The sequence below is a fragment of the Oratosquilla oratoria genome, chromosome 27 (assembly GCF_046742065.1).
Source record: "Oratosquilla oratoria isolate Oo_2021 chromosome 27, ASM4674206v1, whole genome shotgun sequence".
NCBI classification, from domain to species: domain Eukaryota; kingdom Metazoa; phylum Arthropoda; class Malacostraca; order Stomatopoda; family Squillidae; genus Oratosquilla; species Oratosquilla oratoria.
In genome coordinates this window covers 46,832,078-46,853,417 of record NC_134803.1, presented here as the reverse complement: position 1 = coordinate 46,853,417, position 21,340 = coordinate 46,832,078, and the positions used below count along the sequence as shown (strand labels likewise).

The following is a 21,340-nucleotide window of genomic DNA, read 5'->3' as shown; positions in this document are numbered from 1 at the left end:
TGGGGTTCAGAACATTAAAAGGGATATATAACACTACCAGATTTCATGGTCTGGGATGAAAGAGAACTGGATCATGGGAAAAAATTAAAAAGATGTTTAAAGAATGTCAAGAAATATATATTTCCATACAGTTGCATCAACTCCTAAAATAACTTAGGTGAAATAACTCAAGCTAATTTCACAACATAAGCATTTTCAAAGTTGTATAAAATTGTTGGAGAAAGAGATGGGATTTCATGAGTATAACTCCTTTCTTGTATATTACAATTTGGTAAATACAGCTAAGTAAATAGACATTGGCAAATGTAAAATGGAGTAGGAGTATGACAGCAAATTTTGAAATTAATCAAAATATGCTTGAGAAGGAAGTGAAGATAATGAGGAGGGGTGAGTTAGGTAGAGAGAAAAGGTTAAAAGGTGCAAATGGACATGTTGATGGAAGTGAAGGCGGTAAGGGGAAGATGGGTGAAGTATTTTAGAGAGTTGTTGAATGTGGAGGAGGATAGGGAAGGATTGACTGGCAGTGGGAGGAGCTAAGAAAATGATTGTGATCGGAGAGGAAAAGAAGATGTATAGGAAAAGATGAGGTACAAGGAGCTTTGAAAATTATGAGAGCTGGGTTGGATGGGTGTCATGCAGTGTGTCTGAAGAAGGGAAGTAGTTATAGCAGGTTGGCTAGCGAGGTTGTTTAAAGTATGTCTAACGGAGAGGAGCATGCCAAAAGACTGGAGGTGCATGTATAGTTCCACTTTACAAAGGAAAAGGGGACATGTGAATGTAGTAGTTTTAGAGGGATCAGTTTGTTGAGGATAGTAGGAAAGGCATATAGGAGGATGTTAACTGAGAGGATTAGTTGAGGAACGGGCAATAATTGATGAGAGGAACTGTGGATCAGATTTTTGTGGTAAGGCAGGTTTGCGAGAGGTTTGTAGAAAAAGGTATGGATGTTTTTTGGGCCCTTAACTCCTTCCATACGGTGCCGCATACGTAGGCGGCATGAGGAGCAAGTGGATACGCGAGGCTGCCATATCGGCGTCTTGATTATATTTATTGTAGTTGCCCCTGCGTAATGACATTCTCTCTAAACCAGTGGTTCTCAAACTTTTTTCTGTCGTTTCCCCCTGCACCCAGGTCAACTATCCAGATTTCCCCCTTCATGTGTAGCAGGGAAAGAGTAGTTGAAATACACTATGACTATTTACTAATTTATTTTACAAATGTACAAATATACTGATAAACAGGCATTCTCTCTCTCTCTCTCTCTCTCTCAAACATGAGAAAATCCATCAGATTTTTTTTAGTTAGTAGGTAGTTTAATTATTTCCCCCTGGTAGCTTCAAATTTCCCCCAGTTTGGGAACCACTGCTCTAAACTGTCTTCATCACATTTTTATGGTTATCAATATTCACGGGTGAAAGAGAGAACGATCGATATAAGCGGTGACTATACTTTATGATGCGAGTATTATTACGACACTCTCTCCCTCTGGAGTAAGTTTGGGCCAAATCGGAGACATGACGGTTTTTGGCCAAATCCGTGGAACCCTTTGGTAATTTTGAAGGTCATTTTGGCCACTTGTCCCAATTGGGTCACCACCTCAGCTACAGGTCGAGGGCCACCAGGGCTCTTGCGGATCGCACTTAGATACTGCTCAGGCTAAAAGTACGGGCGCCAACAGGCGGAAATGAGAGGGGAAAATTACACAAACACAAACAAATTTGGCTGGCCGCCACAACCTCGCCCTTGGGTCCAGGTTCCCCACGTCTACCTCTCTGTGCCCTGTGGACGACTCTCTCCCTCTGGAGTAAGTTTGGGCCACTTGTCCCGATTGGGTCACCACCTCAGCTACAGGTCGAGGGCCACCAGGGCTCTTGCGGATCGCACTTAGATACTGCTCAGGCTAAAAGTACGGGCGCCAACAGGCGGAAATGAGAGGGGAAAATTACACAAACACAAACAAATTTGGTTGGTCGCCACAACCTCGCCCCTGGGTCCAGGTTCCCCACATCTACATACATACATACATACATATACCAAGGCTTTTTCCCCCTTCCAAGGGAGGTAGCCAAAAAGGGAAAGGCATAAAAACACTCCCACCCATTTCATCCCTAAATACACTCCACACCCCTCCCACCCTCCCTCTCATCTGAGCACCTCCTGGATGACGGGTCATCCCTGCACCCTGCCCACCGCCCTGGGTCAGAAGCAGTGTCGCAAGACACAGCACATCCACAGCAAGGCCGCTTCATTTAATCGGCGACCCCCCCTCTCCGTCCCCCCTTGCATATAAGGAGAGGACGGGGAGAAATCCCTTCGGGCTGCGTCAAAATTTACTCGCACATACTACCCCACCCCCCGCCCATTCCTCCTCATGCAATCACAACATCATCCATATACAACCATTCTCCACTCACCTCTGTCTTCCGTCCTCTCCCTTCCTTCTTCAACAGACATTCCCCTCTTCCCCAAAGCCCCCTTCACCCCATCCATCCACCTCATCCTACCACATCTACCTCGCTTTTAATCTGAGCAGTATCTAAGTGCGATCCGCAAGAGCCCTGGTGGCCCTTGACCTGTAGCTGAGGTGGTGACCCAATCGGGACAAGTGGCCAAAATAACCCTCAAAATTACCAACCGTCATGTCTCCGATTTGGCCCAAACTTACTCCAGAGGGAGAGAGTCGTCTACAGGGCACAGAGAGGTAGACGTGGGGAACCTGGACCCAAGGGCGAGGTTGTGGCGACCAGCCAAATTTGTGTGTAATTGTCCCCTCTCATTTCCGCCTGTTGGCGCCCGTACTTTTAGCCTGAGCAGTATCTAAGTGCGATCCGCAAGAGCCCTGGTGGCCCTCGACCTGTAGCTGAGGTGGTGACCCAATCGGGACAAGTGGCCAAAATGACCCTCAAAATTACCAAAGGGGTTAACCCACGGATTTGGACAAAAACCGTCATGTCTCCGATTTGGCCCAAACTTACTCCAGAGGGAGAGAGTCGTCCACAGGGCAAAGCGAGGTACACGTGGAGAACCTGGACCCAAGGGCGAGGTTGTGGCGACTAGCCAAATTTGTGTGTAATTTTCCCCTCTCATTTCCGCCTGTTGGCGCCCATACTTTTAATCTGAGCAGTATCTGAGTGCGATCCGCAAGAGCCCTGGTGGCCCTCGACCTGTAGCTGAGGTGGTGACCCAATCGTGATAAGTGGCCAAAATGACCCTCAAAATTATCCACAGATTTGGCCAAAAACCGTCATGTCTCCGATTTGGCCCAAACTTACTCCAGAGGGAGAGAGTCGTCCACAGGGCACAGCGAGGTACACGTGGGGAACCTGGACCCAAGGGCGAGGTTGTGGCGACCAGCCAAATTTGTGTGTGTGTGTATAATTTTCCCCTCTCATTTCCGCCTGTTGGCGCCCGTACTTTTAGTCTGAGCAGTATCTAAGTGCGATCCGCAAGAGCCCTGGTGGCCCTCGACCTGTAGCTGAGGTGGTGACCCAATCGGGACAAGTGGTCAAAATGACCCTCAAAATTACCAAAGGGATTTGGCCCAAAACCGTTATTTTCCCCTCACGACCAGCCAAATTTGTTTGTGTTTGCGTAATTTTCCCCTCACATTTCCGCCTGTTGGCGCCCGTACTTTTAGCCTGAGCAGTATCTAAGTGCGATTCGCAAGAGCCCTGATGGCCCTCGACCTGTAGCTAAGGTGGTGACCCAATCGGGACAAGTGGCCAAAATGACCCTCAAAATTACCACGGATTTGGACAAAAACCGTCATGTCTCCGATTTGGCCCAAACTTACTCCAGAGGGAGAGAGTCGTCCACAGGGCACAGCGAGGTAGACGTGGGGAACCTGGACCCAAGGACGAGGTTGTGGCGACCAGCCAAATTTGTTTGTGTTTGTGTAATTTCCCCCTCTCATTTCCGCCTATTGGCGCCCGTACTTTTAGCCTGAGCAATATCTAAGTGCGATCCGCAAGATCCCTGATTGCCCTCGACCTGTAGCTAAGGTGGTGACCCAATCGGGACAAGTGGCCAAAATGACCCTCAAAATTACCAAAGGGAACCCACGGATTTGGACAAAAACCGTCATGTCTCCGATTTGGCCCAAACTTACTCCAGAGGGAGAGAGTCGTCCACAGGGCACAGCGAGGTACACGTGGGGAACCTGGACCCAAGGGCGAGGTTGTGGCGACCAGCGAAATTCTTTTGTGTTTGTGTAATTTCCCCCTCTCATTTCCGCCTGTTGGCGCCCGTACTTTTAGCTTGAGCAGTATCTAAGTGCGATTCGCAAGAGCCCTGGTGGCCCTCGACCTGTAGCTGAGGTGGTGACCCAATCGGGACAAGTGGCCAAAATGACCCTCAAAATTACCAAAGGGACCCACGGATTTGGACAAAAACCGTCATGTCTCCGATTTGGCCCAAACTTACTCCAGAGGGAGAGAGTCGTCCACAGGGCACAGCGAGGTAGACGTGGGGAACCTGGACCCAAGGGCGAGGTTGTGGCGACCAGCCAAATTTGTTTGTGTTTGTGTAATTTTCCCCTCTCATTTCCGCCTGTGTGCGCCCGTACTTTTAGCCTGAGCAGTATCTAAGTGCGATCCGCAAGAGCCCTGGTGGCCCTCGACCTGTAGCTGAGGTGGTGACCCAATCGGGACAAGTGGCCAAAATGACCCTCAAAATTACCAAAGGGTTAACCCATGGATCTGGACAAAAACCGTCATGTCTCCGATTTGGCCCAAACTTACTCCAGAGGGAGAGAGTCGTCCACAGGGCACAGCGAGGTACACGTGGGGAACCTGGACCCAAGGGCGAGGTTGTGGCGACCAGCCAAATTTGTTTGTGTTTGTGTAATTTTCCCCTCTCATTTCCGCCTGTTGGCGCCCGTACTTTTAGCCTGAGCAATATCTAAGTGCGATCCGCAAGAGCCCTGATTGCCCTCGACCTGTAGCTGAGGTGGTGACCCAATCGGGACAAGTGGCCAAAATGACTCAAAATTACCACAGATTTGGACAAAAACCGTCATGTCTCCGATTTGGCCCAAACTTACTCCAGAGGGAGAGAGTCGTCCACAGGGCACAGCGAGGTACACGTGGGGAACCTGGACCCAAGGGCGAGGTAGTGGCGACCAGCTAAATTTGTGTGTGTTTGTGTAATTTTCCCCTCTCATTTCCGCCTGTTGGCGCCCGTACTTTTAGCCTGAGCAGTATCTAAGTGCGATCCGCAAGAGCCCTGGTGGCCCTCGACCTGTAGCTAAGGTGGTGACCCAATCGGGACAAGTGGCCAAAATGACCCTCAAAATTACCAAAGGGGACAAAAACCGTCATGTCTCCGATTTGGCCCAAACTTACTCCAGAGGGAGAGAGTCGTCCACAGGGCACAGCGAGGTAGACGTGGGGAACCTGGACCGAAGGGCGAGGTTGTGGCGACCAGCCAAATTTGTGTGTAATTTTCCCCTCTCATTTCCGCCTGTTGGCGCCCGTACTTTTAGCCTGAGCAGTATCTAAGTGCGATCCGCAAGAGCCCTGGTGGCCCTTGACCTGTAGCTAAGGTGGTGACCCAATCGTGATAAGTGGCCAAAATGACCCTCAAAATTACCAAAGGGGTTAACCCACGGATTTGGACAAAAACCGTCATGTCTCCGATTTAGCCCAAACTTACTCCAGAGGGAGAGAGTCGTCCACAGGGCACAGCGAGGTAGACGTGGGGAACCTGGACCCAAGGGCGAGGTTGTGGCGACCAGCCAAATTTGTTTATGTTTGTGTAATTTTCTCCTCTCATTTCCGCGTGTTGGCGCCCGTACTTTTAGCCTGAGCAGTATATAAGTGCGATCCGCAAGAGCCCTGGTGGCCCTCGACCTGTAGCTGAGGTGGTAACCCAATTGGGACAACTGGCCAAAATGACCTTCAAAATTACCAAAGGGGACCCACGGATTTGGCCAAAAACCGTCATGTCTCCGATTTGGCCCAAACTTACTCCAGAGGGAGAGTGTGTCGTAATAATACTCGCATCATAAAGTATAGTCACCTCTTATATCGATCGTTCTCTCTTTCACCCGTGAATATTGATAACCATAGAAGATGTGATGAAGACAGTTTAGAGCAGTGGTTCCCAAACTGGGGGAAATTTCCCCCTGGGAGGAAATTTGAAGCTACCAGGGGAAAATAATTAAACTACCTACTAACTAAAAAAAATCTCTGATGGATTTTCTCATGTCTGAGAGAGAGAGAGAGAGAGAGAGAGAGAGAGAGAGAGAATGCCTGTTTATCAGTATATTTGTACATAGAAAAATAAATTACTAAATAGTCACAGTGTATTTCAACTACTCTTTCCCTGCTGCACATGAAGGGGGAAATCTGGATAGTTGACCTGGGTGCAGGGGGAAATGACAGAAAAAAGTTTGGGAACCACTGGTTTAGAGAGTATGTCATTACGCAGGGGCAACTACAATAAATATAATCAAGACGCCGATATGGCAGCCTCGCGTATCCACTTGCTCCTCATGCCGCCTACGTATGTGGCACCGTATGGAAGGGGTTAAGGATTTAGAGAAGGCTTATGATCGGGTAGACAGGAAGGCATTGTGGGAGGCATTGCAGAAATATGGGATTGGGGGGGAAAGTTGTTAAGGACAGTCAAAACTTTTTATGATAGAAGTAGAGCTTGTGTTAGGATTGGAAATGGAGAGTGTGAGTGGTTTGAGGTGATGATAGCTGTGTATTTACCAAATTGCAGTATACAGGAAATGAGCAATGCTCATTGGGTCCTGTCTCCTGTTCTCTAATTTTCTAGCATATCTAGACTCAAATTCATATACAGTTCCAACTTGATCTATATCTTTGATTTCCAATTATCATATTTAGATTTGAATTCGTGTATTGTTTGACCTTGGGCTATATCACCTAAGCTATTCCACATATTTATACATGTATATGGAAAACTTTTCTTCACATCCTTTTGATATGTGGTCTTAATTTACTACTATGACCTCTTAAAGCCCATCTTTAATCAGATCTCTTCTATCAGTACAATCTATCCCCTTTAGTGACCTGAATAATGTAATCTTGTCACCTCTTTCTCTTTGACCTTTCAAAGTTGGTAGACCCAGTATTAGTCTTTCCTCATATGATTTATCTGCCAGGCTGGCGATCAGTTTGGTTGCTGCCCTTTGTATTCTTTCAATCTTGCTTATATCCTTCGCTCTGTGTGGGGACACATATTCCAGTCTTGCACGTATCAGGGTTTCTATGAGTTTCTTCATTATCTCTTCATCTATATAATGGTGGTATGTCACTATGGCCATTCAATATGTACATGGATGGGGTGGTATGGTAAATATGAAGGTAATGGTCAGGCAATTGGAGATGGTTAGAGTGAAGTGGAAGGTGAGCCAGCTGTTGTTTGTGGACGATATTGCAATTGTGGCTGGGTCAGAGAAGGGTCTGAGACAGTGACAAAGGTTGGGAAGGTATATGATCGGAAATTGAATGCAAATGTGGGTAAAAGGAAGGTGATGAGATGCACAAGGGGAGACCATGGTAGTAAGTTCGAGGTCTTTGAGGAGAGGAATTACAAGAAGTGGACAATTTAATGTATTTAAAGTCACATGTAGCAGGAAATGGAGGAGTGGAGTGGATGCAAAGAGATTATGTAAAGAGGTGATTGTGCCTATGACACAGTACGGGGAGGAGACTTGGAATTTAAGAGAGGCAGAGGAAATTTAAATGTGTTTAAGATGAAGTGTCTGAAAAGTATGGTGAGGGTTACAAGGATGGATAGAGTGAGAAATGAGATGTGGAGAAGATCGGGGTTAGAAAGGGAGCAGGTAGATAGAGCTGATGTAAGATTAATGGGATAGTTTGAGGTACATGGAAAGAATGAGAGGAGAAGGGTTGTGTATGAGTGATAATTTGATGCAGCCTCAAGAGATTTCTCCTCATCTCCTCTACTTCTCACCAGTGGGGACAGGGAAGGAGGGTTGTCATGTACATGAAGTGGCTGGCCCTGCTGTTGATGTGTTGTGTCTGACCCAGGCAGTGGACAGGATACAGGGATAACCCTTCATACATGAGAAGCTAAGATAAGAGGGAACAAATCCATGGGGTACTGGAGTAGAAGGGTTGGTGTTGGGTGCATGTCTTGGCTGGCTTCCTCCCATATTATAAGGGAGAGACCCTTGGCATATAGATAGATAGGTATATACATGTGTGTATAGGGGTGGTGGTGGTGGGCATGTTTCTATCCAGATAGATTATTTATTTTTATCTTATTATTGAGAATGAGAAATAGACATTTGGGAATGGATGCTAAGAGGAGATTGTATGAAGGGGTGATTGTGCCGACAGCACTATATGGGGCAGAAACATGGAACATAACAGAGGAAGAGTTTAAATGTGTTTGAGATGAAATACCTGAGAAGTATGGTAGGGGCTACTAGGCCCTCTAATCTTGGCTCCTCCTGGATGACAGGTCATCCCTGCATCTCACCCACTGCCCTGGGTCAGAAGCAGTCACAAGACATAGCACATCCACAGCAAAGCCACTTCATTAAATCAGCAATCCCCTCTCTGTCCCATCACTCATGTATCCATAACATCCCAATACTCTTTCATCAGCCTCTGCCATCTCCTTTCCACCCCAGCTCTCCTCATTTCTCACTCTATCCAACCTTAATCCCTACTTGATCTCATCCTTCTCATACATTTCATCTCAGATACATTTAAACTTTTCCTATCTGCAACCCCTTTTCCTTTTTGGGTACCTCCCTTGTAAGGGGGAAAAAGCCTTGGTATATGTATGTATATGTATGTATGTAACCCCAAATACCTAAAGCTATCCATTTCCTCCAGCTTCTCTCCTCTAAGACTTCCTTCCAACTTGCTGCCACCCTCTCTTCATGTACATCTCATCACCTTTTGTGTAGAAGCTTATGTGGGTAAAGATATACAAAAACCAGTGAAACTTAATCTATTGGGTGGAAATGTGATGCCTCTTCTCCCAGGCTATTACCATGTTTAAGGACGGAGGGACAAACCCTTGTCAAAGGACAACTCTTATGAGCAACAGCATCAGCTCTCTAAGGGAGCATTTCTCAACCTGGGGTCTGTGAAACCCTGAGGTTCTGCAAAAGGTTATTGTAATAATGTAATATAGACATCATCCTATCTAACCTATTATTATTATGAAAATAAAATGGGAAACATATGGTATATGTGTTTTTTTGCACAGGGGTTCCTTGAGACATGCAATCTATTCTAAAGGTTACGCAAGGGTAAAAGATTGAGAAATGCTGCTCTAAGGTCAATAATAGTATCAATCCATTGTCCCAGGTCTCTTCCAGGAGAGTCACAGTTCCCAAGTAACTGGCTATGGCCACTGGGTGGGCTTTTAAGTCACTCAGGGAACAAATACTACATTGTCTACGGATTGTTTGTGTGGGGCATTGTTAGATGTGTTCACAGTGTACTTTGTATGGTGGTTGAATCTAGGGCAACTTGATTCTGTGGCAAGGCCTATTCTATGTTGATACTCTCTTTAATGCTTGTTGGTGTCCAGAATCCAAGGACGTTTGGAATAGTACAATTAACAGAAGGAAAATTGGTGTTGACAATATTACAATTAATCCATGTCCCAGACCACTTTTGCGACACCCATTGCCTTGTTTATAAGGTCAGATAGCAGCAGAACCTGAAATCACATTACACAGTAATCATATACACTTAGGTTTGTGTATGATAAGGGCAATAAAAGAACAAAAGATACAATAATATTAATTTTATAAGACCAACAAGGTGGTAGCAATTACATAAATGAAAAATGAAAAAAAAAGAAAAAAAAAGAAAAAAAAATGCTAAACTTACAATAGGACAAACGTAAGTTACAAGAAAGGGCATTAGAAATAAACCAGAAGTGAAAAATATAAGAAAAATTGATGTTTTTAATTGAAAGTTGGGCGTATTGCAAAGAATGAGAGACCGGAAGGAAATTGATGAAAAAGTAATCAGTATTACCATTATAGAAGGAAATATTTGTAAAAAATAATATATAATTTGAACATGCACCCACACACACAAAATATATATACTGTGTGTATATATACTCTACATGCATTTTTTCAATGAACAACCTATTTCCCCATATACACATGGAGTAGCTTTACTCTCATCTTGATTGTGGGAATAATATTCATAGCTTTTATAGCAGAAGACAAGGAATCAAATCATCCCCATATTGTATTCATCACCAATGTAGTTGTAAGCCAGTACTACTTTGTGCTCCCATTTTATCACCCCAATTTTTTTTTCTTCTTTTTTTATCTATTTTATTATTATTTTTTTTTTTTTGTGAGGGGCACATTGTTGTGAGGATAGCCATTACTCCCACAGCAATCATCTGTACTTCTAATGTCTCAATCACAATGTAGGGTTGTTTGATGTAGAAGGTCATCCAATCTGCAAGATATTACATATGCCAAGCAGTGTGACAGGGAACAGAACCCTTCATCCCCAAGATAGTAAGGGTGGGTGAATGAGTTTCAATTCAGCCACACACAGCCTAATAAGGGGGAGAGCTGAGAGAGAATACAAAATGTGTGTGTGTGTGTCTGTGTAATGTAAAGAACTATGCTTGTAATGCAGAAGCCAGAATATGGTAGATTTGAGCCTGCATGCTCTGGGAAATGTTGGCAATGGTGATGCAATTTGTGTTGGATCTTGTTGCATGATCAGCCATGAACAGCACTGTGACAAAATTTAGTTCCTTCGTCTTTTACTTAGAAGCTATGACCATCCTCACAACTGTGAACATTGGTGACCCCATGCTAATTCAATGACTAAACCTAATTCAATTTTTGTCTTTCACTGTTTATCATGGATTTTTTTTTTTTGCAACCTTACCCATTGATACAGGGTCTATACTTACATGTAACAAACACACATATATTTTTTTCATCTATTGTAAAATTCCCCATAAAAAAGTCACCTTCCCTGGCAAGTCCTTGCAGCTCTGAAAACTAAAAGGAAGGTGGGAAAGGTTCCCTTACCCTGATATGAAAAAAAATAGTGGGAAAGGCAATGAAGCAGTTTAAAGACTGAGAATGGAAAGGAGAAAGATTGGATAAGCATTTTTGAACAAGGATTAAACACTTACAGAATACTCTACAACTCTGGGCTGGGGGGAGGGGAATGAAATTCCATATGTTGGAGATTTCATAAGACTTGGACAGTTTGTATCTCCCTAACATTTCAGTAATAGGTTTTACCCACCTTCCAGAGGGTCCTCCTCTATTCTACTCTTTTCCAAGGCTATGAGGATGGTAACATAGTTCCATAGTTCCAATGGAAGAGTGAGGCTGGGACCAATATCCTTGCTTTACCCCAGTGCCTGAATTACTACACAGCAAGTTAAGAGTGTAGAGTAGAGTACATACAAAGGAAGAAGTTAGGAAATGAGATAAAGAAAAAAGTAAAGTATGAAGAAATGGATAGTGATGGGGTACAAAGCAGAGGTGTAAGAAACAAACTGCATAGGGAAAGTAGAGGAGGAAGTGTTTGAGGAGATGAATAAAACAGCTGCTTGTGATGTATGTACAAGAATAGAAAATAACATTAGTAAAGGCTCTTTTGGTGCAGGTCATTGAAGGCTTGAGAGGAACATGGTAATAATTTTTTCCCAAAAAAAGATACGGAGATCAGATTGAGAAGTATTAGGATTTGAGTAAAGAAAACTTGTTACTGTAGTCTCATGAATTCTCAGGAATAAATCTGGTATGTGGTATGCAAAGAGCAGCATAGGTTCCTCTGTCTGGTGGCAGAGTTGACCTACTTCCCTCATGCCAGGGTTAAGAAACCTGTCTCCACGAGAGTACGAGTGGCAACCCCAGTAGTGGGGAATTCCACAGTAGATGAAAAAATACATATATAAATATTTATACATACATCTATTTATATGTATAAACATATACACAAACATATACATCCATATTCAAATCATATATAAACAAAACATTACTATACAAGAAAGACCTTTAGACATTAGATTCTGTTACTTTTTCATGAAAAATAAGTCTTTTGAGCGAATTAGTGTAAGATCACCGAGAACATAGTTCTGAAGAAAAAAACTCCATTTTGTAGATAAAGCAATGTTAAGAGACGAGACTGAAAAAAAAGTTGGGAAAGAAAGAGAAGACATGAGGTAAAAGCAGGATGTGGAAAAAGCAAAGGTGAAAGGGAGATAAGACACAGAGAAGATGTTGTGCCCTAAGGATCAATTCGTCCCATGACTAGGCATACCACCATCAAGCAGAGTGTCCGGAACTGCCATGCCATTAAACGGATAAGAGTTCACTCGGAATCCCTTACCACACCGGTAAAAGATGGTTCCAGTACTGGGTTTTGTGGTGGGATGACAGCAGCAGTTTACTATTAGGGCATGCTGTGGCTTTTGTGGACTTAGTAATGGCAGACTAAATAACCTTACATTAATGTTTTTTTTTATGTATTTTCACAGATACGTACTCATATCTATTCAGATATAAATCCTAGAAAAGAAAAACTCCAAAATAAGAAAAAGGCTTCAGCTATTCCAAACATAAAATACTCATATAATTGTCTGTTAATTCAAAATGTATTTGAAAAATATACAACAAAATCTTCAAGATACCATCAAATCCACAAAAATCAACTGCATTTCCTTAACCCACAAAGTCTGACTCTTTAATACTTTCCTTTGCTCGGCGGCCCTTCTTCTCTGCCCTTGAGGAGTGTGGTCATGCAATGTAGCCTCTTGTGTACACAATCCACTCTACAACTTACATGTAGACAGATAGGCAGACTAGGATGATGCTGCTGCAGGTTAGGAGACATAAAATTATGGTGTGTTGAAGACATAAGAGCATGAGGTGGGGGAGGAGGGGGGGGAAGGGAGGTCAAGACCCCATGCTGGGGGAAAGGCAGCTTTGAGAATCACCTCAAATCATTCATTCCAACCTAACTAAACATGGGTAACCTAGGTACACCATATCTAACTCTATCATTGTTACCTAACCTAACTACCAAGCCTAACTCTTCTCGTCACATATTCTATGTTCCCTCTGACTACCACAGTTACTTCACCTATCTTATGCCATTCAACCTGTAAAACTCAAAAAGCTTCAAGTAAGCATTTTGTGCACATGAAGGATAGAGGAATGTTGGTGAGAAGGGCTAAAGGATCAGTGAGGGCATAAGGCCTGTGGGTATTCAGGAGGGCAAAGGATTCAAGGTAATGTACTGGAAAACAATCAATACAGAGCTGAGCAGGGAGCGGGTAAAGGAGAGTTGGAAGAATGTTTGGACAACCGAGCACCTTGCAGACACAAACTATCTGCTTCGTTCTTCCTATTTGCAGCTGCATATACCTGACAATTTCTATACCTGCTATTCAACAGCTGACTTCTGATATCTAGTAGCTGTTGTGTCTGCTATCCAACAGCTGTGTATCTGACAATCACTATATAAACTAAAATCTAGTATAGTCTATGCCATAGAGAACAATCAAGAAGGCAAAGGAGAGGTAATTTGGGAAGGAGGGGCAAGGGAGAGGAACTGCAAGGCAGTGGGGAAGAGAGATGGAAATGGATTATGAAAAGTTATCAAAGTCAGGATGGAGGAAGGTGAAGACTAGGGACAACAGGGCCGGTGGAGAAAACGAAGGAGAGACAAGGCCATGTACAGATCCACCGTACACAGCTTGACATGGGAAAGAAGTACCCAGCCTCCATGCCAGTGTCAAAGCTCTCTGAGATACCTCCATCTCCCTCAAACTTAAGCAAACTTATCTTTAATAAAGTTGAACAGGGATGCAGTTCACCCATCAGCTTTCACTCAAGGTCTATGTCTTCCTATGACTCTGGTTTGCAATTAGCTGTGATCCAGTCACGTTTTCAAAGTGAATAAAATGGTCATAACTTACATACAATTGTTGCTTTAGCAACGGCACTAACAACACTAAACATCTGATGCTGTGGGATTTTAAAAATATCTCGAATCTACAACATAATTATGGCAAATATATTCAGCCTAGAAAAAAAAAAAAATGTTTACTAGACTATCTGCCTAAACCTAGACAAGTATAGTACATCATCTGCTCCTTTCTGCCTCAATATTTGATATGCAATACACTTTCCAATGCCGAAGACAGAACCCTTCACAGAGGGGGGAAGACCATATATCTACAATTTGTCATGGCCATAACTTGAGAAAACAAAACTGATGGAGGGTGGGGGAGAATTAATATCAAGTGTTAGAGACTAGAGATGGAGGCTAAAGGAGCACGTGAAAGCTATGGAGGAATGAAGAATATGAAAGATTGGGAGAGAGGAGAGAAAAGCAGGAAAGGATGATGGGCATGGGATGTGGGGACGGGCACGGCAGGAGGTTACTGCCTGGAGGCCAAAGGACACTCGTGGGATTAGTGAAGCAGCAAGGCACTGCCTTGTTGTGAATCCTATACAAGGACATAAATACTATTCAAGTGTTTATCCAATACAATGCAGATATCATATATATATAATACAGTAAATAATGGTTGGTATCATAGAGCAGGTAGAGAAGACAAGTACTGACATATGATGGACACGAGCTCAGACTATTCTGTGCACTGCTTTCATCATTATGTCACAAGACAACAAAGAACACAAAGAACACAAAGGACACCAAGGATCCAACCAAGGAGACAAACAAGGACAAACCGTTGAGACACTTTGCAGCACAAGCATTAAAAACACACAGTAATAACATTAAATCCAACATGATCCAACTAAAATCCTTGTATTGTTTTATCATACAATATTCAATGCTTATGACACAACGCCCTGTGTCCAAATGAAGAAAGATTCAGCCCAGGATGCTGTGTAAGGTTGGCCTCAGGTACGGAATCAGCCCAAGGCATGTTCTGTCACCGAAAGACAGAGGGATTCCAGCCGATCGGTAATCTCGTTGTCAGTCGGGTCTTGGGGACCCAGAGCTGCTACTCCTGATGTGGTGCTGCTGCTGTTGCTGCTGCTGCTGCCGCCCACCAAGTGCGCAGACGTGAAATGCGAAGAGCTGCCACCACTTCGAATGTGAACGTCCCCTCCACCACCACCACCACTACTGCTGCTGCTGCTGCTGCTGCTACCAATGGGAGGCTGCAAACTGCTGCTGCTGTTGCTGCTGGCCGTTCCCACGGGAGGGGGCAAACCAGCTGCTCCCCCCATGGATGGGTTGAGTGATGTGGGGGGATTGAGGGTTGAGGTGGGATTGCGATGGGCGAGGGGCAGCTGGTGAGGGCGGGAGGGTGCCGATCGTGTCCGCTGCAGGGTGACATGGGGCCGGAGCTAAGAAGGAAAGTTATGTTGTATTGGAGGCACATTATTCCATCTTAAACTAAGATCACCACATACGCACACACACGCGCGTGAGCGCAACTCCATGCATGCACACATATGGGCCATAGGGCAAGTGTGTACACACACATAAGCATGCAAATACACACACATGCAAGCAAGTATGCACACACACACACACATGCATGCACACACACCTACATGTATACACACATACGCACACACATGCATGTGCACACACACACACACGTGCACACACATACACACACATGTGCACACACATACACACACACACACACCCATAGACATACATACACACACACACACACACTCACACTCTAGCACAGATAAAACACACATGCAGAAAACTAACACATACAAAGACACACACATCTATCTCTCATTCAGACCTGTGCCTTCTGCTTACCTCTGACGGTGTTTCCTGTAGAGATGGGCGTTTGGCGAGGAACGTGTGTGGACTCAACAAACCCATTCCAACAGATGGCAAGCCAGGCAAACTATTCCGCTGCCCTAACAATCCACCAAGTCCACCTGGGACGGCTCCGAGGTGGAAGAGGGTTGGAGGTGGCTGCGAGTGAAGCCCCTTGCTCCCACCCATGAGCATGGTGGGGAGGTGGGGAGCAGCTCCACCTCCTGTGCTGCCACCCCCATGGGCACGCTGTGTCCCCCTTGGCATTCGGAAGGATCCGCCCAGCAGACTTCCATTGTCACTGCTGTACTGTTGACTCCACCTACAAATTTGTTAGATGATTAGATTAGCTTGAAGATTTGCAAAACATTATGCAATTATGTATTAAACTCCCTCATCAGATTAATTTATTAACTTCCATGTTATCCTTTCAGTAACAAATTGGTTGAATAATGTGATTGTCTTAAAATTATATCAAATTTTTTGTTACAAGTAAAAGCTTAAAGATAAATGAAGATACAAATCATAATGAGTTTTCCTAACCCATTACAGACTACAAAAATATGTCTCCATATGGACCAAGCTTAATAAGGAACTAAAATGAATCTTGTGAAAACTGTAAGGTACTATGACAAATAAATTTGTGTGAAAGATTCTTCAAATACATACACAACTATCAGTTTAGTTATACTCACAAAATGCTACTTTATGAGCAGTGAAAAAAGTTTTCCATAATCACTACAAGGAAAAAATTTTACACTTACGATTTTGCTGCCTTTTTCTCAGCTAGCAATTGATCCAGCCTCACTCCTTACATATTCATGAGGACTCAAATGCCAGATGATCCAACATGGTAAAAATCAATAAAATCACTTGCCAAACTACATGAAAGAATCCTCACACACTACTTACATATGACTGTTGTATTCTGTTGCCTTCTCAATCAATACCTGCCTTAGTCTTAGTTGATGATCCAAACTCATCTTATATTTTGTCATTAGTTTTACATTTTTGTATAATACTGCTACCTCTATTACACTGTTACTGCCTCAGAAGCCTAGAACTACTTGGAACCAAATCTTGAATGCAAACAATGACAGGATATTTTACCAGAATCACAAGCATTATGAATCATCCTTCTCAAAACAAGATATCCCTTACTAGCCTGACAAACAAGATCAATATCTACTTCTTAATCTTTATCTCTTATCTAGTACTGCAAAGCTGAGCAAGGACAAGAGCCTACATGGCCTCACCATACAAAATGCACCCACATGCACATCACAAAACACCTATTTACATGTTTTTATAACACAACCAATCCTTCAACACTATTTACAATATACAAAACTGCGAGTGATGGATGAAAGAAGTAAGTTACCTTAAGCTATTGTACATACACACATATACCAAGAACTTTTCCCTCTTACAAGGGAGGTAGCCAAAGTCAAAGGCATAAATCCACTACCACCCATTTCATCCCCACATACTCCACTTCCATTCACCACCCCTCCCTCCCTTTTTTCTTGGCTCCTCCTGGATGATAGGTCATTCCTGCATCTTGCCCACTGCTCTGGGTCAGAAGCAATGCAGCAAGACTAGGTGACATAACATCCCTGGCAAAGTCCCACCTTTACCTCAAACCACTTACTCTCTCCATTTCTAATTCTAACACAGACTCTAGTACTCTCATAAAGACTCTTGTGATTGTGCAAATGATACATATATACACCAAAAGGACCTTTCCCTCTTGTAATTGCAGTGGCCTAGACATGGCATACACCCATCCTTCACCCATCCCACACCCAAAGTATACAATCCTTAATAAACTTAGCATCTTTACATTAAATACAATTTTCATGTCTACTACAAACAATTCAGAAATTTGGATCCCAGTGAAAAAGACTAAGATTGTACCCATCTACAAAAATGTGTTTTGTATGTATGTATGTATGTATGTATGTATGTATGTATGTATGTATGTATGTATGTATGTATGTATGTATGTATGTATATATATATATATATATATATATATATATATATGTATGTATGTATGTATGTGCACCCACAGTTTGTTCCCACTTATAAAGGGGGGGGGGGTGCCTGAGTCAAAGCACACGTCCACATGTAAAGACCCACTCAGTCACTCCCTCCCATCTCAGCACCTCTAGGATAATGAGTTCCTCTGCATGCCACCACATTACTTGGATCAAATGCAGTGCAGCAAGACACAGCTTTTCCACAGATGCACTGGTGTAGTCCCCAAACATAAATGAATAGGAGAAAACAAAGAACAGTGACCAAAATGGTCCCCAGACTAAAAGACAGAGCATGTAAAGAAAGATAGGAAAAAAACTAAGCCTGTCCTCGTTAGAAGAAAGGTGAACTGACTGATGTGTTCAGATCAAAACAGGAATGGACAACAGAAGAAGGTAAGGAGCCTATGCCAGCAGGAGGTGCATAGCTACAACCAAAGGCATCATCTTTGCCTGATGTGCTTCAACTGTTGGGGTAGGTAACAGTCACTGCCAGGAATCAGAGGCAAATGTGGTAATTGAACCCATTATTAAGGGAATGTGAGACACCAGCACACATGGACAACAGAGAAGACCTTTTAATACGGGACAGGATCAATCAATCTCATTACCCCAGTTCTCTCATGCATGAGACCAGCACCCACCAGTTAAACTCATACATTACCCAGTGAAGAGATTTTGTGGAATTGTCTGAAGCGAGCGTGGGAAAGACATTTACATGCCTCCTTTACTCTTGTCTATTTTTACTTAACATATAAAAAGAACTAATGCCACTTCCCATGTTCTTATTGGCTGCTTCATGAATTTTTCAAGTGTATGAGGGTGGAAGGTTTGTCACCATGAAGTGGTGGGGGATAAGCTAGTTCTGGTTGTGAAAAAGCTTTGCATTGCTGCACTGCCTTTCAACCAACCAGTGTGGTGGGACACAGGGATGACCCTTCTTCCATGAAGTGCTGAGGTGAGATGAGCAATGATTGAATGTTTTGGGGAGGTGTGGGATAGCTGTAGGATGGCTGTATGTTCTGGTTGGCCCACCCCTCTTATAAAGGGGAAAAGACCTTTTGGTAATGTGTGTGTACTTACTACAATACTGTGCAAATGATGCAAATGCGAGTTATGTCTAGGGAAGCATACCTGTAAAGGTCTAAACCTTTATGCAGTGTTCCAATGTTATACACAACCAATTACAACAACAACATGCAATCCTCTACATCCTGAACTCATTACACATAATATACACTTTTCTATCTTGGCAGGCTATGACAAGATCATACCTTCGGTTGTGACGAGCCTCCTTGTTCCTGGGGGGTAGCGGGTGCCATACACGCAGAACTTGCTGCTTCCATGAAAGTAGTCTTCTTGCATGGGCATGAGTGAAGGCTTCATGGGCACCACATTTGTCCACAAGGCCCAAGAAAGCCCCTACACTTTCGTCTTCTGGTCGTGCACATACCAGCAACTGTGTACACACTAAAAAGAAAAAGGCATTTACATGAAACAAAGTATTCAGGAGAATGTTGAATAAAATTGTAACAACATCAATCACTCCTTTCAGACACCCTTACTTTACTTTTTTCTTTTCTTTTTTCCTTCTTTATTTTTCTTTAGTTTCTTCTCAAAGTTTCCATTAAAGACTTCTATGCTTGACATCTACTTAATGGATGTACTGTAGTTACCCATAGCAATCTATGATTTATTTTCCCTCATGCTTTTGAATAAAGTGATCATGTCATGTCAAAAGTACCATAGGAAGGTGTAACCTACCTTTGCCCATGACTCGTGTAAATTGCGACGGCAGATCGCCTTCGGGAATCTGCTGAGGAACATCAGTATCCAGGCTATTCTTGCCCTCATCCTCACCACTGTCAGCATCACCCCTGCACAGCGTCGAGGTTGTGGAGGAGGAGGATGAGGACGACGACGACGTGGAGGTAGAGGAAGAGGCCGAAGTGGGAGAGGAGGTGGTGTTGGAGGTACCCAATGGCACCGATGAGGAGGCCATGGAAGAATTGGAGGTGGAAGAAGAGCAAGGACTGGAAGCAGAGTTGTTTGTGGCAGAGCCATTATAGGGCGGGAAGGGCGTGATTATGAGAGATTTGAGTTCGTTTAAGGCCGAGCTCACATTCCCACTCTCCATCATGTCCTGCCAAAGAGAAACCATTACAGTTGGAGGTGACAATGAGATCATAAAAGAACATAAACACCAAATTGAGAGAAGTCAACATAATTCTATTTCAACAGTTCAAATTATAGGCATATTCAATTTAATTTCATCTAGCCTCCCAATAGGGGAGAGTTTATGACATTAAACCATATAAAAAAATCAATGTTCTTATTTACATATCTTTTACTGGCTAATATTATGTTCTCATTTAATGAAATGCCAAATCCACACATATTTGGCTGGCATTAATCAAAACAAAACATAAACTATGCCACTATGTTGAAGGAGTTAAATTACATGGATGCTGAAAACCTTTTGAAACATAGATTCAGAATGCAAATGACATATTAGGGCATGAAAACCCAATCAAAATAAAATTCATAAAGAAATCACTGACACTGAAACTCCACAGATATTCGTTCTGAAAGCCACTAAATACTCTAAAGAGGAAAATTTGCGGACATTAAAATCTGCAAAAGCAGCTTCAAATTATTGCTGTGAGAGAACTATATCAACAACTGACAAAGCTCATACACACTTAAAATCAAGTCTAACCTAAAATGGCTACAGTTCATTCAATCCATCACTCATACCTTCTCAATTTGCGCCAGCTGATTGGGACGTTCACTGAGTTTCCTGATGGAAAGGACGATCTTGTGCCGAGCACCCTTGGTGACACCCTGCGCCTCCAAGGTCTTCTCATCGAGAGACAAGAGTTCTTCATATGAGAGTTGTGATAGGAGTTGTGAGTACTTGTGCAGACGGAGGGATTTGAGCCAGATGCCCACATCTGAGGAAAGATTGGAAAATGAGTAAAATTTAGGGTCTTTGTCTTTCTGTTTCTCATCTTCTTTTTCTATGGAACATAAATGACTTGGTACATATTTTCTAAAACAGACACTCACCCAAGCAATTAAACTACCTTTCACTACAACTCCATAAAATTAATGTTTGTACTAGTATACAAGTTCATATTTGTAATTCATCATTGGTAACCAACACTTCTATCCTTGGGGACAATATTATGCTGATAGGAAAGATTTCAAGAATATTGTAAAGAAGAGAATAAGTAGAAGTTAAGTGATTAGCAATCTTTTTTGGATGAAGATTAGTCTCCAACCATATTAAAATGCTGTGGTTCTGGTCCATAGAGGCATCACTAACTCCTTAAAATATTGACTGCAGGGACTAAACTCTTTTAGGTATTAAAAACAGGCATACATGACAAACCAACACTAGAAATTACTCCCGTCCCACCCCACCCAAACACTACACAGGTCCTCACTGAAGGACATGAACAACACTGACACACATGATCTCTTGCTTTGGGATGGGGAGGGCATCATGGGGTC

The 21,340-nt window shown here is 43.2% G+C and overlaps 1 protein-coding gene across 11 annotated transcripts in view; it reads right to left on the bottom strand.

Annotated features, from left to right (window-relative positions):
- Positions 1 to 10,318: 10,318 nt before the first annotated feature.
- smg (sterile alpha motif domain containing protein 4 smaug) overlaps positions 10,319 to 21,340 on the bottom strand; it is a 588,244-nt gene continuing 577,222 nt past the window's right edge. For 10 of the 11 annotated variants that reach the window (XM_076210541.1, XM_076210530.1, XM_076210532.1 and 7 more), the window contains 5 exons: positions 20,582 to 20,778; positions 19,589 to 19,967; positions 19,099 to 19,294; positions 15,783 to 16,107; positions 10,319 to 15,346 (listed from right to left, as the gene is read on the bottom strand). In XM_076210541.1, the coding sequence (XP_076066656.1) occupies positions 14,906 to 15,346; positions 15,783 to 16,107; positions 19,099 to 19,294; positions 19,589 to 19,967; positions 20,582 to 20,778 (1,538 nt within the window). In that variant the 3' untranslated portion in view covers positions 10,319 to 14,905. The remainder of the gene's footprint in view (positions 15,347 to 15,782; positions 16,108 to 19,098; positions 19,295 to 19,588; positions 19,968 to 20,581; positions 20,779 to 21,340) is intronic. The other variant, XM_076210531.1, reaches the window with a different exon arrangement.